Raw genomic sequence first — 19,088 nt, 5'->3', positions numbered from 1 at the left:
AGCCAGACACCAGGGCTGTTAGAAGAGCACAGGAGGGCGCGGTACGCATCAGAGAAGCTTTGAAAACCAGTTTCATGACTGGCCAGGCTACGGTGTGAAAGTTCCGTTTGTTTCTCCTTGATTAACCCCCCCGCCCCTTGGTTCACTCTACTTCCCTGTAAGCTAACCACCCTCCCCTCCTCCCTTTAATCATTGCTTGCAGAGCCAATAAAGTCATTGTTGCTTCACATTCATGCATTCGTTATTCATTCATCACACAAATAGGGGGATGACTACCAAGGTATCCCAGGAGGGGTGGTGGAGGAGGGAAGGAAAATGCCACACAGCACTTTAAGCACAGCACATTAAAAGTTTACAACTTTAAAATTTATTGAATGACAGCCTTCTTTTTTTTGGGCAATCCTCTGTGGTGGAGTGGCTGGTTGGCCGGAGGCCCCCCCACCGCGTTCTTGGGCGTCTGGGTGTGGAGGCTATGGAACTTGGGGAGGAGGGCGGTTGGTTACAGAGGGGCTGCAGTGGCAGTCTGTGCTCCAGCTGCCTTTGCTGCAGCTCAACCATACACTGGAGCATACTGGTTTGGTCCTGCAGCAGCCTCAGCATTGAATCCTGCCTCCTCTCATCACGCTGCCGCCACATTTGAGCTTCAGCCCTGTCTTCAGCCCGCCACTTACTCTCTTCAGCCCTCCACCTCTCCTCCCGGTCATTTTGTGCTTTCCTGCACTCTGACATTATTTGCCTCCACGCATTCGTCTGTGCTCTGTCAGTGTGGGAGGACAGCATGAGCTCGGAGAACATTTCATCGCGAGTGCGTTTTTTTTTCTTTCTAAGCTTCACTAGCCTCTGGGAAGGAGAAGATCCTGTGATCATTGAAACACATGCAGCTGGTGGAGAAAAAAAAAAGGACAGTGGTATTTAAAAAGACACATTTTATAAAACAGTCGCTACACTCTTTCAGGGTAAACCTTGCTGTTAACATTACATACATAGCACATGTGCTTTCGTTACAAGGTCGCATTTTGCCTCCTCCCACCGCGTGAACGGATTTTGGTTGAATGCCAGCAAACATACACTGCAATGCTTTGTTCTACAGTGATTCCCGAGTACGTGTTACTGGCCTGGAGTGGTAAAGTGTCCTACCATGAAGGACGAAATAAGGCTGCCCTCCCCAGAAACCTTTTGCAAAGGCAGAACCGCAAATGCCAGGGCAAAGTAATCCTTTCACATGCTTGCTTTTAAACCATGTATAGCATTTTAAAAGGTACACTCACCAGAGGTCCCTTCTCCGCCTGCTGAGTCCAGGAGGCAGCCTTGGGTGGGTTCGGGGGGTACTGGCTCCAGGTCTAAGGTGAGAAACAGTTCCTGGCTGTCGGGAAAACCGGTTTCTCCGCTTGCTTGCTGTGAGCTATCTACAACCTCCTCATCATCATCTTCTTCGTCCCCAAAACCTACTTCCGTATTGCCTCCATCTCCATTGAAGGAGTCAAACAACACGGCTGGGGTAGTGGTGGCTGAACCCCCTAAAATGGCATGCAGCTCATCATAGAAGCGGCATGTTTGGGGCTCTGACCCAGAGCGGCTGTTCGCCTCTCTGGTTTTCTGGTAGGCTTGCCTCAGCTCCTTCAGTTTCACGCGGCACTGCTTCGGGTCCCTGTTATGGCCTCTGTCCTTCATGCCCTGGGAGATTTTGACAAAGGTTTTGGCATTTCGAAAACTGGAACGGAGTTCTGATAGCACGGATTCCTCTCCCCAAACAGCGATCAGATCCCGTACCTCCCGTTCGGTCCATGCTGGAGCTCTTTTGCGATTCTGGGACTCCATCATGGTCACCTGTGCTGATGAGCTCTGCATGGTCACCTGCAGCTTGCCACGCTGGCCAAACAGGAAATGAGATTCAAAAGTTCGCGGTTCTTTTCCTGTCTACCTGGCCAGTGCATCTGAGTTGAGAGTGCTGTCCAGAGCGGTCATAATGGAGCACTCTGGGATAGCTCCCGGAGGCCAATACCATCGAATTGTGTCCACAGTACCCCAAATTCGAGCCGGCAACGTCGATTTAAGCGCTAATCCACTTGTCAGGGGTGGAGTAAGGAAATCGATTTTAAGAGCCCTTTAAGTCGAAATAAAGGGCTTCATTGTGTGGACGGGTGCAGGTTTACATCGATTTAACGCTGCTAAATTCGACCTAAAGTCCTAGTGTAGACCAGGGCTTAGAGACAGGAGGTCTTTAAACTTGGAGGGAGTGCTGGAGGATGAAGTCTGCTAGCATGACTAGAGGTTCAGTGGGAGATTCTCACAGGCTCTGCTTGGCACACTAAAGCTTAGTCCTAGGTGATCTAATTTTTCTCTCACAGTGGTGCTATTCAATGCTGAAAATCTTTGGTTCACACTAATCTAATGAGTTGTTCTTTTTCCCTTACACATTACATTCAGTTTTTCAGAATTATTTTTGTCACATGATTTAATCTTTATTCTCTTTAGAGGTACAGAGATTAAATATCTGTTACAGACAAAGCCCAGAGCATCCACTAATGATTTATACATTATCTTCATGTAATGTATTATTAATATACCTTCATTAACCATATCCGTTTACTGTGTCGGTGGAAAAAATTGAATTTAGGATGCATGTTGAATAGGACATCATTGATATTGTTAGAGCATTCAAACATAGGCTCTCTTCCCAAACTACAGGTTCCTGGAAACATTCAATATGAAATCAGGCCTTTATCAGTATACAGGTTTGCAGACACTCTTCTTAGCTAGAGTTCTTGCAATTCCCAGTTGTTGAAGCCATGGTTTCTCTTTAAATGCACTGCAAGACAAATGACAGGACAAATTAACTGTTTCCATATATATCTATATATATAGATAGATAGATAGATATCCTGCACTTTTTGCACAGGCAAAATTTCCATTAACTTGACTGTGTATTTTGCCCAAGTAAGCAATGCAACATCAAGTTCATAATATACAATTCTTCTCACTGATGGCCTATCAGTCTGACTTTGCACAATTAGTTGTCTAATTTATGTGTTTCAGAGTAGCAGCCGTGTTAGTCTGTATCCGCAAAAAGAAAAGGAGTACTTGTAGCACCTTAGAGACTAACAAATTTATTTGAGCATAAGCTTTTGTGAGCTACAGCTCACCTCATCGGATGCATGCAGTGGAAAATACAGTAGGGAGATTTAATATACACAGAGAACATGAAACAATGTGTGTTACCATACACACTCTAACGAGAGTGATCAGGTAAGGTAAGCTATTACCTGCGATGGGGAGGGGAAAAAAAACCCTTTTGTAGTGATAATCAAGGTGGGCCATTTCCAGCAGTTGACAAGAACCTGTGAGGAACAGTAAGGGGTGGGGGCAATAAACATAGGGAAATAGTTTTACTTTGTGTAATGACACATCCACTCCCAGTCTTTATTTAAGCCTAATGTAATGGTGTCGAGTTTGCAAATTAATTCCAATTCAGCAGTCTCTTGTTGGAGTCTGTTTTTGAAGTTTTTTTGTTGAAGAATTGCAACTTTTAGGTCTGTAATCGAGTGACCAGAGAGATTGAAGTGTTCTCCAACTGGTTTTTGAATGTTATAATTCCTGACATCTGATTTGTGTCCATTTATTCTTTTACATAGAGACTGTCCGGTTTGGCCAATGTACATGGCAGAGGGGCATTGCTGAATAGATATGTGAACAGAGTTGGCAACGCGCTTTGTTGAAAGGGTAGGTTCCTGGGTTAGTGTTTTTGTTGTGTGGTTGCTGGTGAGTATTTGCTTCAGGTTGGGGGGCTGTCTGTAAGCAAGGACTGGCCTGTCTCCCAAGATTTGTGAGAGTGATGGGTTGTCTTTCAGGATAGGTTGTAGATCCTTGATGATGTGCTGGAGAGGTTTTAGTTGGGGGCTGAAGGTGACGGCTAGTGGAGTTCTGTCATTTTCTCTGTTGGGCCTGTCCTGTAGTAGGTAACGTCTGCGTACTCTTCTGGCTCTGTCAATCTGTTTCTTCACTTCCGCAGGTGGGTATTGTAGTTGTAAGAACGCTTGATAGAGACTTGTAGGTGTTTGTCTCTGTCTGAGGGGTTGTATCGTAGAGCTTGGCTGTAGACAATGGATCGTGTGGTGTGGTCTGGATGAAAGCTGGAGGCATGTAGGTAAGTAATAGCAATTAGTAGGTTTCTGGTATATGGTGGTGTTTATGTGACCATCGCTTATTAGCACTGTAGTGTCCAGGAAGTGGATCTCTTGTGTGGCTGGTCCAGGCTTAGGTTGATGGTGCGATGGAAATTGTTGAAATCATGGTGGAATTCCTCAAGGGCTTCTTTTCCATGGGTCCAGATGATGAAGAGGTCATCAGTGTAGCACAAGTAGAGTAGGGGCATTAGGGGACGAGAGCTGAGGAAGCGTTGTTCTAAGTCAGCCATAAAAATGTTGGCATACTGTGGGGCCATGCGAGTATCCATAGCAGTGCCGCTGATTTGAAGGTATACATTGTCCCCAAATGTGAAATAGTTATGGGTGAGGACAAAGTCCAGCCACCAGGTTTGCCGTGACATTATTGGGGATACTGTTCCTGACAGCTTATAGTCCATCTTTGTGTGGAATGTTGGTGTAGAGGGCTTCTACATCCATGGTGGTAGGATGGTGTTTTCAGGAAGATCACCGACGGATTGTAGTTTTCTCAAGAAGTCAGTGGTGTCTTGAAGATAGCTAGGAATGCTGGTAGCGTAGGGCCTGAGGAGGGAGTCTATATAGCCAGACAATCCTGCTGTCAGGGTGCCAATGCCTGAGATGATGGGGCATCCAAGATTTCCAGGTTTATGGATCTTGGGTAGCAGATAGAAGTATCCCGACCAGGGGTATAGGGGCGTGTCTGTGCGGATTTGTTCTTGTGCTTTTTCAGGGAGTTTCTTGAGCAGATGGTGTAGTTTCTTTTGGTAACCCTCAGAGGGTAATGGCTTGTAGAATGTGGTGTTGTAGAGCTGCCTAGCAGCCTCTTGTTCATATTCCGACCTATTCATGATGACGACAGCACCTCCTTTGTCAGCCTTTTTGATTAGGATGTCAGAGTTGTTTCTGAGGCTGTGGGTGGCATTGTTTTCTGCACGGCTGAGGTTATGGGGCAAGTGATGCTGCTTTTCCACAATTTCAGCCCATGCACACTGGCGGAAGCACTCTGTGTAGAAGTCCAGTCTGTTGTTTCGACCTTCAGGAGGAGTCCACCCAGAATCCTTCTTTTTGTAGTGTTGGTAGGAAGGTCTCTGTGCGTTAGTATGCTGTTCAGAGGTGTGTTGGAAATATTCCTTGAGTTGGAGACGTCGAAAAATAGGATTTTAGGTCACCACAGACCTGTATCATGTTCGTGGGGGTGGAAGGGCAGAAGGAGAGGCCCCGAGATAGGATAGATTCTTCTGCTGGGCTAAGAATATAGCTGGATAGATTAAGGGAACCACTGTGGTGGCCCCTTGTGGCATGTAGTAGTTTAGATAGTTTAGTGTCCTTTTTCTTTTGTAGAGAAGCAAAGTGTGTGGTGTAAATGGCTTGTTTAGTTTTTGTAAAGTCCAGCTACTAGGAAGTTTGTGTGGAGGGCTGGTTTTTTATGAGAGTATCCAGTTTTAAGAGCTCATTCTTAATCTTTTCCTGTTTGCTGTATAGGATGTTGATCAGGTGATTGCGCAGTTTCTTTGAGAGTGTGTGGCACAATCTGTCAGCATAGTCTGTGTGGTATGTAGATTGTAATGGATTTTTTATCTTCAGTCCTTGTGGTATGATGTCCATCCATTTGCATTTGGAAAGGAAGATGATGTCTGTCTGTATCTGTACGAGTTTGATGGATTTCCACTCCATACAGCTAAATTCAGTGCCTTGCATTATGACAGGTTTCAGAGTAGCAGCCGTGTTAGTCTGTATCCGCAAAAAGAAAAGGAGTACTTGTGGCACCTTAGAGACTAACCAATTTATTTGAGCATAAGCTTTTGTGAGCTACAGCTTACTTCATCAGATGCATGCAGTGGAAAATACAGTGGGGAGATTTTATATACATAGAGAACATGAAACAATGGGCGTTACCATACACACTGTAACGAGAGTGATCAAGTAAGGTGAGCTATTACTAGCAGGAGAGAAAAAATATAATTCCATGATTGAAAGTCATTGAATGTGCATATGATATGGTTAGATACAAACAGGCCAGGAGCAGCAACCTGATATGAGTGCACAGTGGAACTGCTGTCGTTGTGTGCACAAATTAGACACTCAATTGCTCACAGGAAATTCAGAAAATCAGGTAAATGTATGGGAAATAACAGTGAAGATCAAATATCATAGATTTTATCTAGTGATAAATTAAAACCATTTTTCACGCATTTTTTATCTACAGTGTCCATCCATCCAGTATTATTTTGATAACCCCAAAAACCCCATTCACAAAGTATATTTTGAAGCATTTTTATCATATTACCACATCATTCTGTTAAGCTAGATACATATATTGCCAGTACTACTGTTAATATATTTTATACTGAAATCCTCAAGGATTGTTTAAAATTATTGCCAAAAAGAAGCAGTTTTGATAGCGCATAAGCCCAAAGTCTGAATGAGCAGATTCATTTACACAATGCGTACACTACTGTTGTGGTAATAGAACGTGTCTGTCTGTGGCCCTGATCATGTCCTTCAGATTCAAGCATCTGTCTCCCCTGCTAGAGCAGGGATCCGTGGCACCTACAGCTATATGCCTGTTATGCACGGTGTGTACTGCTGGGAGCAGTGAGGGAGAACAGCATTGGCCATTCCACTGCCCATTCAGGTTTGGTCATAACAGCAGAGTGGGGAGTGCTACTGGGATTAAACTGAGTGAGTGGTGGTGTGATCAGGTGCGTGGGCATTGCAGCACTATTGAAGTTTAACCTCGTGTCATGACGGAAGAGACACGGTGTCAAACCTGAGTGGCACTGTGACTCCCCTGCACCAGGTTGCATTGTCATTTATCCCCCTCCCTGTCATGACAGAGAGCTGGTGGTAGGGCCAAACCTGAGTGGGCAATGGGGTGGCCAGTTCTGCTCCTCTTCTCTGCTGCTGTGGGACTGCCTCCTGCACAAGAGCTCCTGGGGAACTGTCTGGCCTCGCCCCGCTTCAGCACTCTGTGTCCCAACTCAGAGTTGGGGACTTACATTGCACCTGGGCAGGCCAGGCTGGAAGGCAGTGGTGCAGTGTGGTGCTAGGGACAGCAGCTGCAGCAGGGATGGCTCTGCAGCAGTGGTGGGCAACCTGCTCGGCCTGCAGGCCGCATGCAGCCCATCAGGGTAATCTGATTGTGGGCAGTGAGACATTTTGCTGACATTGACCATCCGCAGGCACAGCCCCCCAAGCTCCCAAGTGGCCACAGTTCGCTATCCCCAGCCAATGTGTGTGTGTCGGGGGGGATCCTTGGGGGCAACCTGGGCCAGGAAAAGTCTTGTTTGTGCATCTCCACTGAAGCGATGGGGAGGTGCAGGCCTACTGTGCAGGGATATGGAGGTAGAGCAGCCAGTCATTCCAAAGACAAGGCAACCTACCCTCCCTCTTCCAACAATTAATAGAGAACTCTGAAGAACTCCATGTGGAGTGTTCCTCCTCCAATACCCATACCATTGGTTGTACCACATAAGAACAGCCATACTGGGTCAGACCAATGGTCCATCTAGCCCAGTATCCTGTCTTCTGACAGTGGCTAGTGTCAGATGCTTCGGAGGGAGTGAACAGAACAGGGCAATTTACTGAGTTCCAGTCCCAGGTTCTAGTAGTCAGAAGTTTAGGGACACCAGAACATGGGAAAGGAGGTTGATCTGACAATAAAGTGCACATTACTACTTAAGAATGGCAATTAGAATCAGAAAACCATAGAAATGTAGGGGGACTGGAAGGGACCTCAATAGGTCATCTAGTCCAGTCCCCTGCACTGAGGCAGGACTAAGTATTAACCAGACCATCGCTGACAGGTGTTTGTCTAACCTGTTCTTAAAAACTCTCTATACCATTATCCAAATCATTTATGAAGATATTTGAATAGAACTGAACCTAGGATAGATCCCCAGGGGACACCACTTGATATGCTCTTCCAGCTTGATTGTGAATCACTGATAACTACTCTCTGAGTATGGTTTTCCAGCCAGTTGTGCACCCACCTTATAATAGGCTAATCTAGGCTATATGTCTCTAGTTTGTTTCTGAGGTCACGTAAATCAATATCAAAAGCCTTACTAAAGTTGACATACATCACCATCTACTGCTTTCCCCCTATCCACAAGGCTTGTTATCCCGTCAGAGAAGGATATTAGGTTTGTTTGACTTGATTTGTTCTTGAAAAATCCATGTTGACTCTTATCTTATTCAAATTGATTATCTGAATTCAGGTACTGAAGTTAAACTGACAGGTCTATAATTCCCTGGGCTGTCCTTATTCCCCTTTTTATAGATAGGTACTATATTTGCCCTTTTCCAGTCCTCTGGGATTGCTCCTGTCCTCCACAAGTTTTCAAAAATAATCGCTAATGGTTCAGAGATCTCTTCAGCCAGTTCCTTCTAGGATGTATTTCATCAGGCCCTGCTGATTTGCAGACATCTAAGTAATTCTTAACTTGTTCTTTTCCTATTTGAGCCTCAGATCCTATTCCATTTACACAGATGTTCACTCTGTTAGTTGTCCAGCCACTGCTAACTTCTTCGGTGAAAACTGGAACAAAAAAGGTATTTAACACTTTTGTCATTGCTGCATTTTCTGTTGGCTTTCCCTCTGAATTATAATTTCCCCTTGAATTTGCACTATAAGGTGGGTAGAAAGCTGGCTAGATTGTCGGGCTCAATGGGTAGTGATCAATGGCTCCATGTCTAGTTGGCAGCCGGTATCAAGTGGAGTGCCCCAAGGGTTGGTCCTGGGGCCGGTTTTGTTCAATATCTTCATAAATGATGTGGAGGATGGTGTGGATTGCACTCTCAGCAAATTTGCGGATGATACTAAACTGGGAGGAGTGGTAGATATGCTGGAGGGGAGGGATAGGATACAGAAGGACCTAGACAAATTGGAGGATTGGGCCAAAAGAAATCTGATGAGGTTCAATAAGGATAAATGCAGGGTCCTGCACTTAGGACGGAAGAACCCAATGCACAGCTACAGACTAGGGACCGAATGGCTAGGCAGCAGTTCTGCGGAAAAGGACCTAGGGGTGACAGTGGACGAGAAGCTGGATATGAGTCAGCAGTGTGCCCTTGTTGCCAAGAAGGCCAATGGCATTTTGGGATGTATAAGTAGGGGCATAGCGAGCAGATCGAGGGACGTGATCGTTCCCCTCTATTCGACATTGGTGAGGCCTCATCTGGAGTACTGTGTCCAGTTTTGGGCCCCACACTTCAAGAAGGATGTGGATAAATTGGAGAGAGTCCAGCGAAGGGCAACAAAAATGATTAGGGGTCTGGAACACATGACTTATGAGGAGAGGCTGAGGGAGCTGGGATTGTTTAGCCTGCAGAAGAGAAGAATGAGGGGGGATTTGATAGCTGCTTTCAACTACCTGAAAGGGGGTTCCAAAGAGGATGGCTCTAGACTGTTCTCAATGGTAGCAGATGACAGAACGAGGAGTAATGGTCTCAAGCTGCAGTGGGGGAGGTTTAGATTGGATATTAGGAAAAACTTTTTCACTAAGAGGGTGGTGAAACACTGGAATGCGTTACCTAGGGAGGTGGTAGAATCTCCTTCCTTAGAGGTTTTTAAGGTCAGGCTTGACAAAGCCCTGGCTGGGATGATTTAACTGGGAATTGGTCCTGCTTCGAGCAGGGGGTTGGACTAGATGACCTTCTGGGGTCCCTTCCAACCCTTATATTCTATGATTCTATGAATTCATCACTGAGTGAGGAGCCAACCCTGTTCTTGGTCTGCTTCTTGCTTCTCGTGTATTTATAAATACACTTTCTTTCTACCCTTTATGTTCCTAGCTAGTTTCATCTGGTTTTGTGAGCTGGTCTTTCTAATTTTGTCCCTATATGCCTGTGTCGTTTTTTTCATATTCATCCTTTGTAATTTGTAATTACCACCCAAAAGCAATACCTTTTTTTCGGAACATATATTGAACCTGAGCCTGCAAGATGCTGGGCATCCTCAACTCAAAGCCAGGAGATGCCCCGCAGCCTGAGTCTAATTATCACAGAGGTTCTCAAACCGGGGGTCGCACCCCCATTGCAGATGGGGTTGCAGCAATCCCTAGTGTGTGGAGGATGCCAGTTTGCTCTGCACAGTGCAACTTCACATGTACAGTACGTAGGAGGTCACGGTGCATGGAGGATGCCATTTTGCTCTACAAAATGGCATCCTCCACATAGGGTGACCACCTTTTCAACATGCAAAAATGGGACACATGCAGGAGCCCTGCCTGCCCCCCTGCCCCTCCACTTCTCCCTAAGGCTCTGGCCAGGCCAGAAGACAAAGCTGGACAGTGGTAAGAGCTGCCTAGGGAGCTGGGCTGCTGTGGAGAGCATTGGACCCTCCACCTGCCCTGGGTGGGAGGCTGGGGTGCCCAAGAGGAGTCCCTGGCCTGTTTCCCTGCCCCTGGGGTATGCCGCTCAGGGTAGGGGGATCATCCATGGCTCCACACAGCATTTCAGGCTCCCTGGGTGACTCTTATTACTGCCCGGTTCCAGCTTCTGGCCTGGCCAGGGGCAGGGCTTTGGGGGGAAGAGGAGGAGCAGGGGACAGGGCTTCATGGCCTGGGGGGTGGCTAAAGCCCACCTCAGCCCCCGCCCCCCCCCACCAGGAAAAGGCTGGCATCACCCCTGAGCCTCGGGCAGGCGCGGAGTGGTTCTGCAGGAAATTTGGGACAAATGGTGACCTGAACTTGAAATGTACATTTGGGACTGTCCTGCCCAATTAGGGACAGGTGGGTCATCCTGCCTCTGCACAGTGTGACCTTGCATGTGCCATAAGTACGAGGTCACACTGTGCGGAGAGAAAAATGGCTTCCTCCATGCAGTTTGACCTCACGTGTATGGGGCATGCAAGTTCACACTGTGCAGAGAATGCCATTTTGCTCTTCAAAATGGCATCCTCCATGCTGTCTGGGGTCTCAGGAGGAAATAATTCATTAAAATGGGGTCATGCCAGCAAAAAGTTTGGGAACCTCTGAGTTATCGCTTCGTGGAAATAGACTCAAACTTAGCACTGGCTCTCTTCACACTTTTCAGTGTTTCCATTTGCACCTTGGAATTCTACATTTCTCCTCTCCCTGTCTTTTAGCCATAAAAAAAAATCTGAAAGATTCTTCCTGACACCTATTACTAACAGCAATTCAAAATTATCTGTTTTTCTTGACATTTTTCTGCCCTTTAATAGTTTCACACCCTCTTTCTTCCCCTGAGGGTGAAGGAGTCCACCCTCCTCCCAGCAGTTTTATTTTTAAAATGAAAGGGAACAATAACAAATGTGCCAGATCCTGAGCTCCTCACTCAACATTTACTGAGACAAATTGCCATTGACTGAATAAACACTAACACCCTGATTCATCAAGACACTTAAGTCTATGCGGAGTGCCTTTGAAGTCAATGGTGCTTAAAATTAGGCATGTACTTAATTCCCTTCATATCGATCCAAATTCTGATGTCTTCACTTAGTTGCAGATTCAACAAGGTAATTACTTTTCCTTTAAAAGTGTCTTCTTCTGCATAATTTACATAACCCCCCTCTTATTGTGCATGTTTAATGTTCCTGGGAATGTGTAGTACTTCCTCACTCATAAATTACTGTGTTACCTAGTTCTTCTGTTTGTTGTTTAAGAATTTTTTCAGCCTTCTCTGAAGCTACCTATTTATATTTCTAGACTCAAGGGCATTGGCTAAGTGCAAGGATTCTGGTCAGCTAAAGATGTTCTTCCATCAACAATTATTCTCAGTACGAGGCCTCAATTGTAACTGATATGTACACTAATAATTGCTACCAGTAGGTGGCAGTAATCCCTCATCAAACATATCCTACAAAAATTTCCTGCAAATATCTATCCACAATGTTGTTGTAGCCGCGTGGGTGCTAGGATATAAGAGAGACAAGGTGAGTGAGGACCTTTATACACCTCAGATTCATTAATTACAGTAAAGGAAGAAAAAGGGAAGTAAAAGGAAAATGATCGTTCTTTTATTGGACCAGCTTCTGGTGATGAAAGAGACAAGCTTTCGAGCTACACAGAGCTCTTCCTCAAGTCAGGGAAAGGTATTCAGAGTGTCACAGCTAAATACAAGGTCAAACTGATAGTTTAGCATAAGTTGTTAGTACATATTCTAAGGGACCATTTACCTTAGTACCTTTCCCAGACTTGAGGAAGAGTTCTGTGTGGCTCGAAAGCTTGTCTCTCTCACCAACAGATGTTTGGTCCAATAAAAGATTTACTTAATCCACCTTGTCTCTGCAAATATCGGTTATTTGTAACTTCTAAGAAAGTGCCAATTATAATTCACCAGTCCATTACTGAAGAACCTTAGTGACCAGTTGTAATGTCACACAAACAAAATACAGCTTTAAAAAACAAGATAGTTTTTGGATCCGCTTCTACACATTTTGGTTCCTTTTCTCATGCAGTTTAATAACGAGGGCAAAACAGAACTGTAAATCAAATCACGTTATTATACTTAGAAAATACAGTTTCTTACCTGTTGTAACAGTTGTTCTTTGAGATGTGGCTGCAGACATGTATTCTACAACCCACCCTTCATCTCCTAGGGAGATGGACTGTGGCAGACCTTGCACATGAGCCTCCCCCAGACACTTCAGACAGCTGAAGTCCGGGTCGCTCACTGGCATAGGCTTGCCACAGGAGGCACAGGGTTTGAAGTCTGGAGCATGTCCTTCTATGCAACTGTGAGGTCTAACTATATATCTACTACTAAGAGAAATAAACTAAAGGTAACTAAACTTGCGAAAAAAGAAGAGCATAACAAAGCCATTAAATGAAAGGCTTGCCAAGGCAAGAGGAGTTGTTCCAGTGACCATCAAGGGCGGTAAGAAGGAACTGAGAGGGTGTGGGCTGTCTGTGGCCCTTCTACCAATGCATGAGCACGTAGCATCAGAGGGCACTAGAGCTGGTTCAACTGATACCACTGAAGGAAAAATCTCCGACTGTGCAGTGTGGAATGGACATGAGCAAGCACCCGAAGAAGAAAATATAAACACCTGGGAGGGACATAAATAAAGAAGGAAAACAAAAGAGAATACCATACCTGGCAATAGCTAAGCAGTAGATTGCATTATCTCTTGGAGTTCTTCCATTGTGTTCTGAGAAACACTCAGAGGAGGAATTTAAGAGCAATTTAGCATTAGGTGTTGAATAGTAGAAAGGAGGGCGTGAATTTCTGAGGCTTGAAATAGGGGGCAGAGGAACTTTAGCTAAACACATATTTTGGTCCATACTTTCATCTTTTCTAGGCTGAGCAGCCTTCTTTCTAATACTCTTCTTTTGGTGAAGTCTGTGTATGTTAGGGAGTTTATTCGCATCTTCCAATGGAGGTAATTTGAGCTTTATTACTGTTTGGTTCCCCTTTGTAACTGTCAAGGAACATGAATCTTTCTCATGTGGAGTTTGATCAGTTAGGTTTGGTAACTTATAGTCCTTATTGCCTGCTGCCTTGATCCTGGCTTTGGAAGTCATTTTCGGCTTTGTGAAGCCATCCACGATAACAGTGTCCCCCACTCGTGTTCTGAAGACTACAGCCTGGTTAAGCCATTTCATGGTAAGGATGTGACTCTGCGCCCTAAGCAGCCACTGCTTTAATTTAATGTAGATCTTCATGGGAAGTGAAAAATTAGGATAAGAAACCACCGACCACATTTTGGTAACTAAATATAGCACACAATCCTTATGTTTGTGTTTGATGCATATGTTCAGAGGAATTTGCCCTGCTGGATTTTGGCACTCTACGCACAAGACACTATAATTGACAAAGGCCTTCAGTATAATTAGTTGGCCTGCTTCTGCAGCTGCATGAACTGGACATTTAGTTACATCTGGATGATGTGTTTCCTGACACCATTCTCGGTAGGGATGAACACCCACTGCCTCATTGGGTCTCACTCCCTGTTTCAGTATCCATGCCGTGAGCTCAAGGTGGCCAAAAAATGCTGCCATGTAAAGAGCCACCCTCTTTTGATATCTGACAAAAAGAAACATGCAAAAAAAAAAATTAACTGAAGAAACTAAAGAAATCCAACATAACATAAGCATTAGAAAAATACTACCTTTCAAAATTATGTATATTTCTTTGCAGAATGACAGCACAAAAATATTCAGCCAAACATATGCCAAGATATGTCTTTAAGTCTCATGATTTTGTGCTCTAATGGGCTGATTAGATAATATGGTCCCCATATGAATTAGTAATTTGTACCTTTGTTAAAAGGGCTTAGTCACTGTTGATCATATTTGTTATCCACAAATGAAAAAGCGGCATATGCTGATTTTATAATCTGAAGAGAGAAAATTTTAAGATGACCCACTAGAGGTATTGCGAGTGAAGAAGGGTTTCATAAAGTGAAACAGGATTTACAGTTTACACAAGGTAAGGTGTTTCACATCCACATGACATTCAAAAATGTGAGAAGATGAGTACACGAGATCTTTAAAGGCCAGTGAAAAAAGAGTACAAGTATTTCAGAGACAAATAGTTGGACATTTTAAAAGTGGGGGAGGTGATTAAATGATACAGGTACAAAATAAGGGACAAAGATTAAAATACATGTAAAGAGGGTAGACTTGTCCAGCTAATTCTTATCTAACAATTCCTTATGTTCTGTGTGTCCTTGTTCTTGGTAAAGACAGTAGAAACCACTTGCTATACAAAGCCACTGCCACTAAATAGAAAAATAAACCATAGACTATCACCACAATCTAGGTATGCAGTAATATTGACACTGAGCTACTATCTCATATACTGTAATCCATATGACAATTATTTTAATTATATTGCATCTTTCATTACATTTCCACTGATAGAGAACTACTCTGTTCTAGCTTAATACTCCATTCAAGTCAGTTATTCATACATTGCCCTTTTATATCCTACAGTGCATACATAATTAGATACCACAAAGGGGTACTGTGTTTATAATGCCCAGATTTAAAGGAAACAGATTGAATTCAGATGAGATATTGCCATTTTCTGGAAAGTAGTATGACTTGTAAAAAATTAATGGGGTGATGTACTCTTCCTGTCAGGAATAGGATATTTGAACTCAGGACAGATTCTATAGTATGAAGGCACTAATTAATTATTTCCAAATCTATAGCGTCAAGTCATTTGTTAGCTAGCATCCAGTGTAAAAAGACACCATTTGTTTATATTTCTGACACTTTACATTCTGGGTTTTTAATTAGTAAATTAAATATTGAGAATCTTGTGCTCCACTCCTGTAGTAACCCCACAGGATGGGGGAAACAAAAAAGTTGATAAGGTCAAGTTCCACAAGGTGTGAAGCAATGTTCTAAACATGGTGCCACACTATCATGCAGTGCTGTTATTTTTTACAGGGGCAAAGGGCCGGTATACTGTATTTCATTTAGAATAAATCTTAATGTGTTATGTCATGCCTAAGATCTTTCACTGTCAAATGATCTTCTTTATCCAGTTAGGTCAGTAATTGGATGCTTTTCCCTTGCACTGATAACATCTGGGATCCTTTCTCTCCTTTGTATCTCTCACCAAAGCTACGCACTGCAATACAGTTTAATTATACTGTAAGGAATGTGTGTTAAGAGTTATTAAAGGGGCATTAAATATGGCATTGGCTTGCAAAATCTCCACGAAAATGTATTGGCACAGTCACAAAATCTGCCTGGTCTTTACCCTTTACCATAACAACTTAAAACTAATTGTCTAGGAAAAACTCATTCCAGGTGAGTGGGCAAGTAGAATTTTACAAGGCTAGTATAAACAATGCTCGGTTGTAAGAACAGTTTACTAAAAACAATAGTGAAGAAGTAATGGTGATCTTTATGGCAGCCTTCAGAAATGTCATTACAATTCCCAAATGTCCAAATAAGAGTGACGTTTTAAAATACATACACTTCTGTTGTAAAATAAGAGCATGATCAACTGAAATCAATATAGATCAGGCTCCAAATTACTAAAATGGGAGCTGATATATTTTTTATATTATGAGGATATTTTTGCTATACTCCTTTTAGGAGATATTTCAATTGCTTGAATAGCACCTTACATTAAAATACTAAAGTAAACTAGCAGTTAAATCCAAAACATAATCAATTTTCAAAAGACATTGTTAGGGAACAGAGGTGCTTGGACTGGAGAAGTTTTAAAATGGGCAAAAAACCAAATGCAATTAGTTACCGTACTTGAGTACTGGTTCTTCATCAGACAGGAAGCGTTGGACTGTATGCTTGTTTCCTAAGAGGCACCCAGTCAGGAATTCTTTCCATCCATCCCACACATCCAGGCGAAGTGTTGTGCCTAGCAACAGTGAGAGAGATGCAATCACTTAGCTTGCTTCCAGCTTTGTTATTTTTGCAATTTATACATGTCTAAACCTCTTGGTTTGCATATAAAAGATATGTCTGCAACCTACTGGCTGAAGTGTGTGCGTACCAGAACCCTCTGCTGGAGGGAATGTCAGGCCACACCTGCGAATACCTTGTCCTCTAGTGGCTGGCCAGAAAAGAGAATATAAACCCCCTAACACTGAATTTACCAAACTACCAAACAATCTGAAAAGGTGTTAGTTTTGGCTAGTTTATATTAAAAAAAGTTTGTAGTCTATTGCACACAGATGAGATATTGATTGGTTACTTGGTCTGAAATAGCCTGAATTTGTGACCTTCCAGGCATGTAGCAAAAACTGTCTATTGGAAGGGGTGTTTAGAGAGGGTTGAGGATATGTTCTCAGAATGATGGGTGGTTGGGAGGAGGCTGAAAGGAGCTTTTTGTAGCTGGCTGGCTAGTTGAGTTGTGCTATTGTTCCTGTCTGATGGTTTGTTTTTTAATACCACTGGAAGTATTATGTTGTAAATGTGATTGAGTGTCAGGGCACATAGAGCCTGTGTACAGATGTCTTTTTTATTATTTAAATCAAAATAAAAAAAACAGATAAATGGTAAGTAAGACAGGACCTTGAGGGTTGCTCCTAACAATCCACTATAATTTGATATTCACATTTTAAACATAGTCACAGACCCAACTTCCCGTAAAAGATTTGGGGCAGTGAAGTTCAGCAGGATTTTCCTATTCTAGGAGGTATTGTAATTAAAACTTCCATGAGAGGGCATTAAAAATACTCTGGTCTCAGTCCTGATCTTTTTTTCATGGCTGTAACATCCACTGGTTTTTGGGGGTAGAAGTGGGCCCAGTGTTAAAATTGCAAATATCAGAAAGGCTGTGAGATTCTAAATGTGATCCTTTAGAGCCTGTTACTGGCAGGCTGATTTGATGTTTACACTTAAACTCCATGGAGTTATGTGGGTGTTAAATCAGCATGAGTGTGGACAGCTCCCACACACAAACCCCCACATCTGTAATGATTGCAACAGCAATTGTGAATGCATCAGGACTGCAAAACTGGGCCTCTAAGTTTTGGATCTCTAAAGTGTTTCTGTTCTGGTTTGGAATGTTACTGTGTATATACCGGGTTCAGGACGCTGCACCAAATATCCACACCCAAGATAGCAGAATTATAGATCAGATTACCTAGCTCATGATTTCAGTGGTTCAGTTTCTGTATGTATACTGTTGACCAAGTCCTTGGGCTTTTTTTCTGAACAGTTTTATAAGCAGTTTAAATTTAGATTGTCTGCTGGTGAATGTTTATTTTTGTAATACTCTATACATGGTATTAGATATATGTTTGACCAGCAACTTAATTATCCATCTTTTGTAAATATACTCCTAGAAACCAACCATTACTTGCTTGTTGTAAGTTTGTATTTGTCTGGGTTATTTTATATTTATTCCCTTTCTAAATATTGTGGTTATGGGGCCAAACCAAACACTGCCCTGTACCTTGTGTAGTCATCCACATTAATGCAAATTCGAGTAGGTATAAAGCATTGTCAGATCATAATAGTAGTATTTTACATTCATTTTATACTGGTATAAATTGACTATACAAGGTGCAGAATTGGTCTGTATTTCATATTCACTCTCCAGACTTAGGACGATGGTATGTTTAAGTCTATATTAACATGCTAGTTTATTCCATACACTTATCCACAAACTTACATTTTCTACTTCAGGGAAAAATGAACCGTATGATAACCTACTGCTTTTCGGAAGTCAAAAAGTTATGGTGGGATAAATTCTCCCTTTACATAGGCACCGATTCAGCAAGGTACTTAAACACATTCCTAACTTTAAGCAAGTGAGTAGTCCCATTGAAGCCTGATCCACCTCCACTAAAGTGAATGGATTTATATGGAATAGACATGAGGAAGAAATTATGCCCTTATCTGTACTATTGGTTGTCATCCATAGTTATACATGTCCTGTGTGATTAATTTCATTATTATTTTTTCTTTCTTACCAGTGGGTAAACCAAGGTACAGGGAGGCTAGGTGCTATACTCAAGGTCTCATAGTGGCTTGTTGGCATACCCAGAAATAAAGACTAGGAGTCCTGACTTCCAACCAACCAGTCTAATCACCAGTGCCTCAGAGTATGGGGCGGGGGGGGTCTATGTGCCTTCTAAAAACAAAACCAAAAACTGTGGATGTCCTCATTAGCCACATAAATGTCTAATCCTTTTTCAGTGCTACTAAACTCTTAGTCACAGTGATGTCTTGTGGCACAGAGTACCACAGATAATTTACATGCTGTATGGAATGTCCCTTTGTTCTTATTATGAGAAAATATAAATAAAGGTGCCCTGTTAAATATCTTTCCAGCAGTCATTATTACATATAGCTATATCAAGTCCCATCTTATGTCTCCCCTCAAAACTAAACAGTCCCTGTCTTTTCAGTCTCTCTTACAGAAATCTCTCCATACACAATCCCATTTTTGTCACTTCTCTCTTAATCCTCTCTGCTATATATTTTGAGATTGACTGATCAGAACTGAATATAACAGGGATTGGCAACCTTT

General features: G+C 43.0%; 2 protein-coding genes across 2 annotated transcripts in view; both read right to left on the bottom strand.

Annotated features, from left to right (window-relative positions):
- Window positions 1–187: 187 nt before the first annotated feature.
- On the bottom strand, window positions 188–2,367 carry LOC142073175 (uncharacterized). Its single transcript, XM_075132186.1, has 2 exons — window positions 1,269–2,367; window positions 188–881 (listed from the first exon to the last, which is right to left on the bottom strand). The coding sequence occupies exons 1-2, from the start codon at window positions 1,846–1,848 to the stop codon at window positions 361–363; spliced, it is 1,101 nt and encodes a 366-aa protein (XP_074988287.1). The 5' UTR covers window positions 1,849–2,367; the 3' UTR covers window positions 188–360.
- Window positions 2,368–2,437: 70 nt separating this feature from the next.
- Window positions 2,438–19,088, bottom strand: part of ANKUB1 (ankyrin repeat and ubiquitin domain containing 1) — a 32,249-nt gene continuing 15,598 nt past the window's right edge. Inside the window, exons 4-6 of the mRNA XM_048865055.2 lie at window positions 16,352–16,466; window positions 13,224–14,153; window positions 2,438–2,809 (exon numbers count right to left, since the gene is read on the bottom strand). Of these exons, the coding sequence (XP_048721012.2) occupies window positions 2,725–2,809; window positions 13,224–14,153; window positions 16,352–16,466 (1,130 nt within the window). The 3' untranslated portion in view covers window positions 2,438–2,724. The remainder of the gene's footprint in view (window positions 2,810–13,223; window positions 14,154–16,351; window positions 16,467–19,088) is intronic.

Source organism: Caretta caretta, chromosome 9, assembly GCF_965140235.1.
Source record: "Caretta caretta isolate rCarCar2 chromosome 9, rCarCar1.hap1, whole genome shotgun sequence".
NCBI lineage: Eukaryota > Metazoa > Chordata > Testudines > Cheloniidae > Caretta > Caretta caretta.
Note: the sequence above shows the minus strand (reverse complement) of the source record. Positions and strands in the feature narration are given on the sequence as shown.

Bases quoted from the DNA above. Each gene is read 5' to 3' on its own strand.
- LOC142073175 (XM_075132186.1), bottom strand. From the start codon at position 1,848: ATGCAGAGCTCATCAGCACAGGTGACCATGATGGAGTCCCAGAATCGC. The intron at 882-1,268 runs GTGAGTGTACCT...TTTCTCCACCAG, and splicing joins AGGCGGAGAAGGGACCTCTG to CTGCATGTGTTTCAATGATC.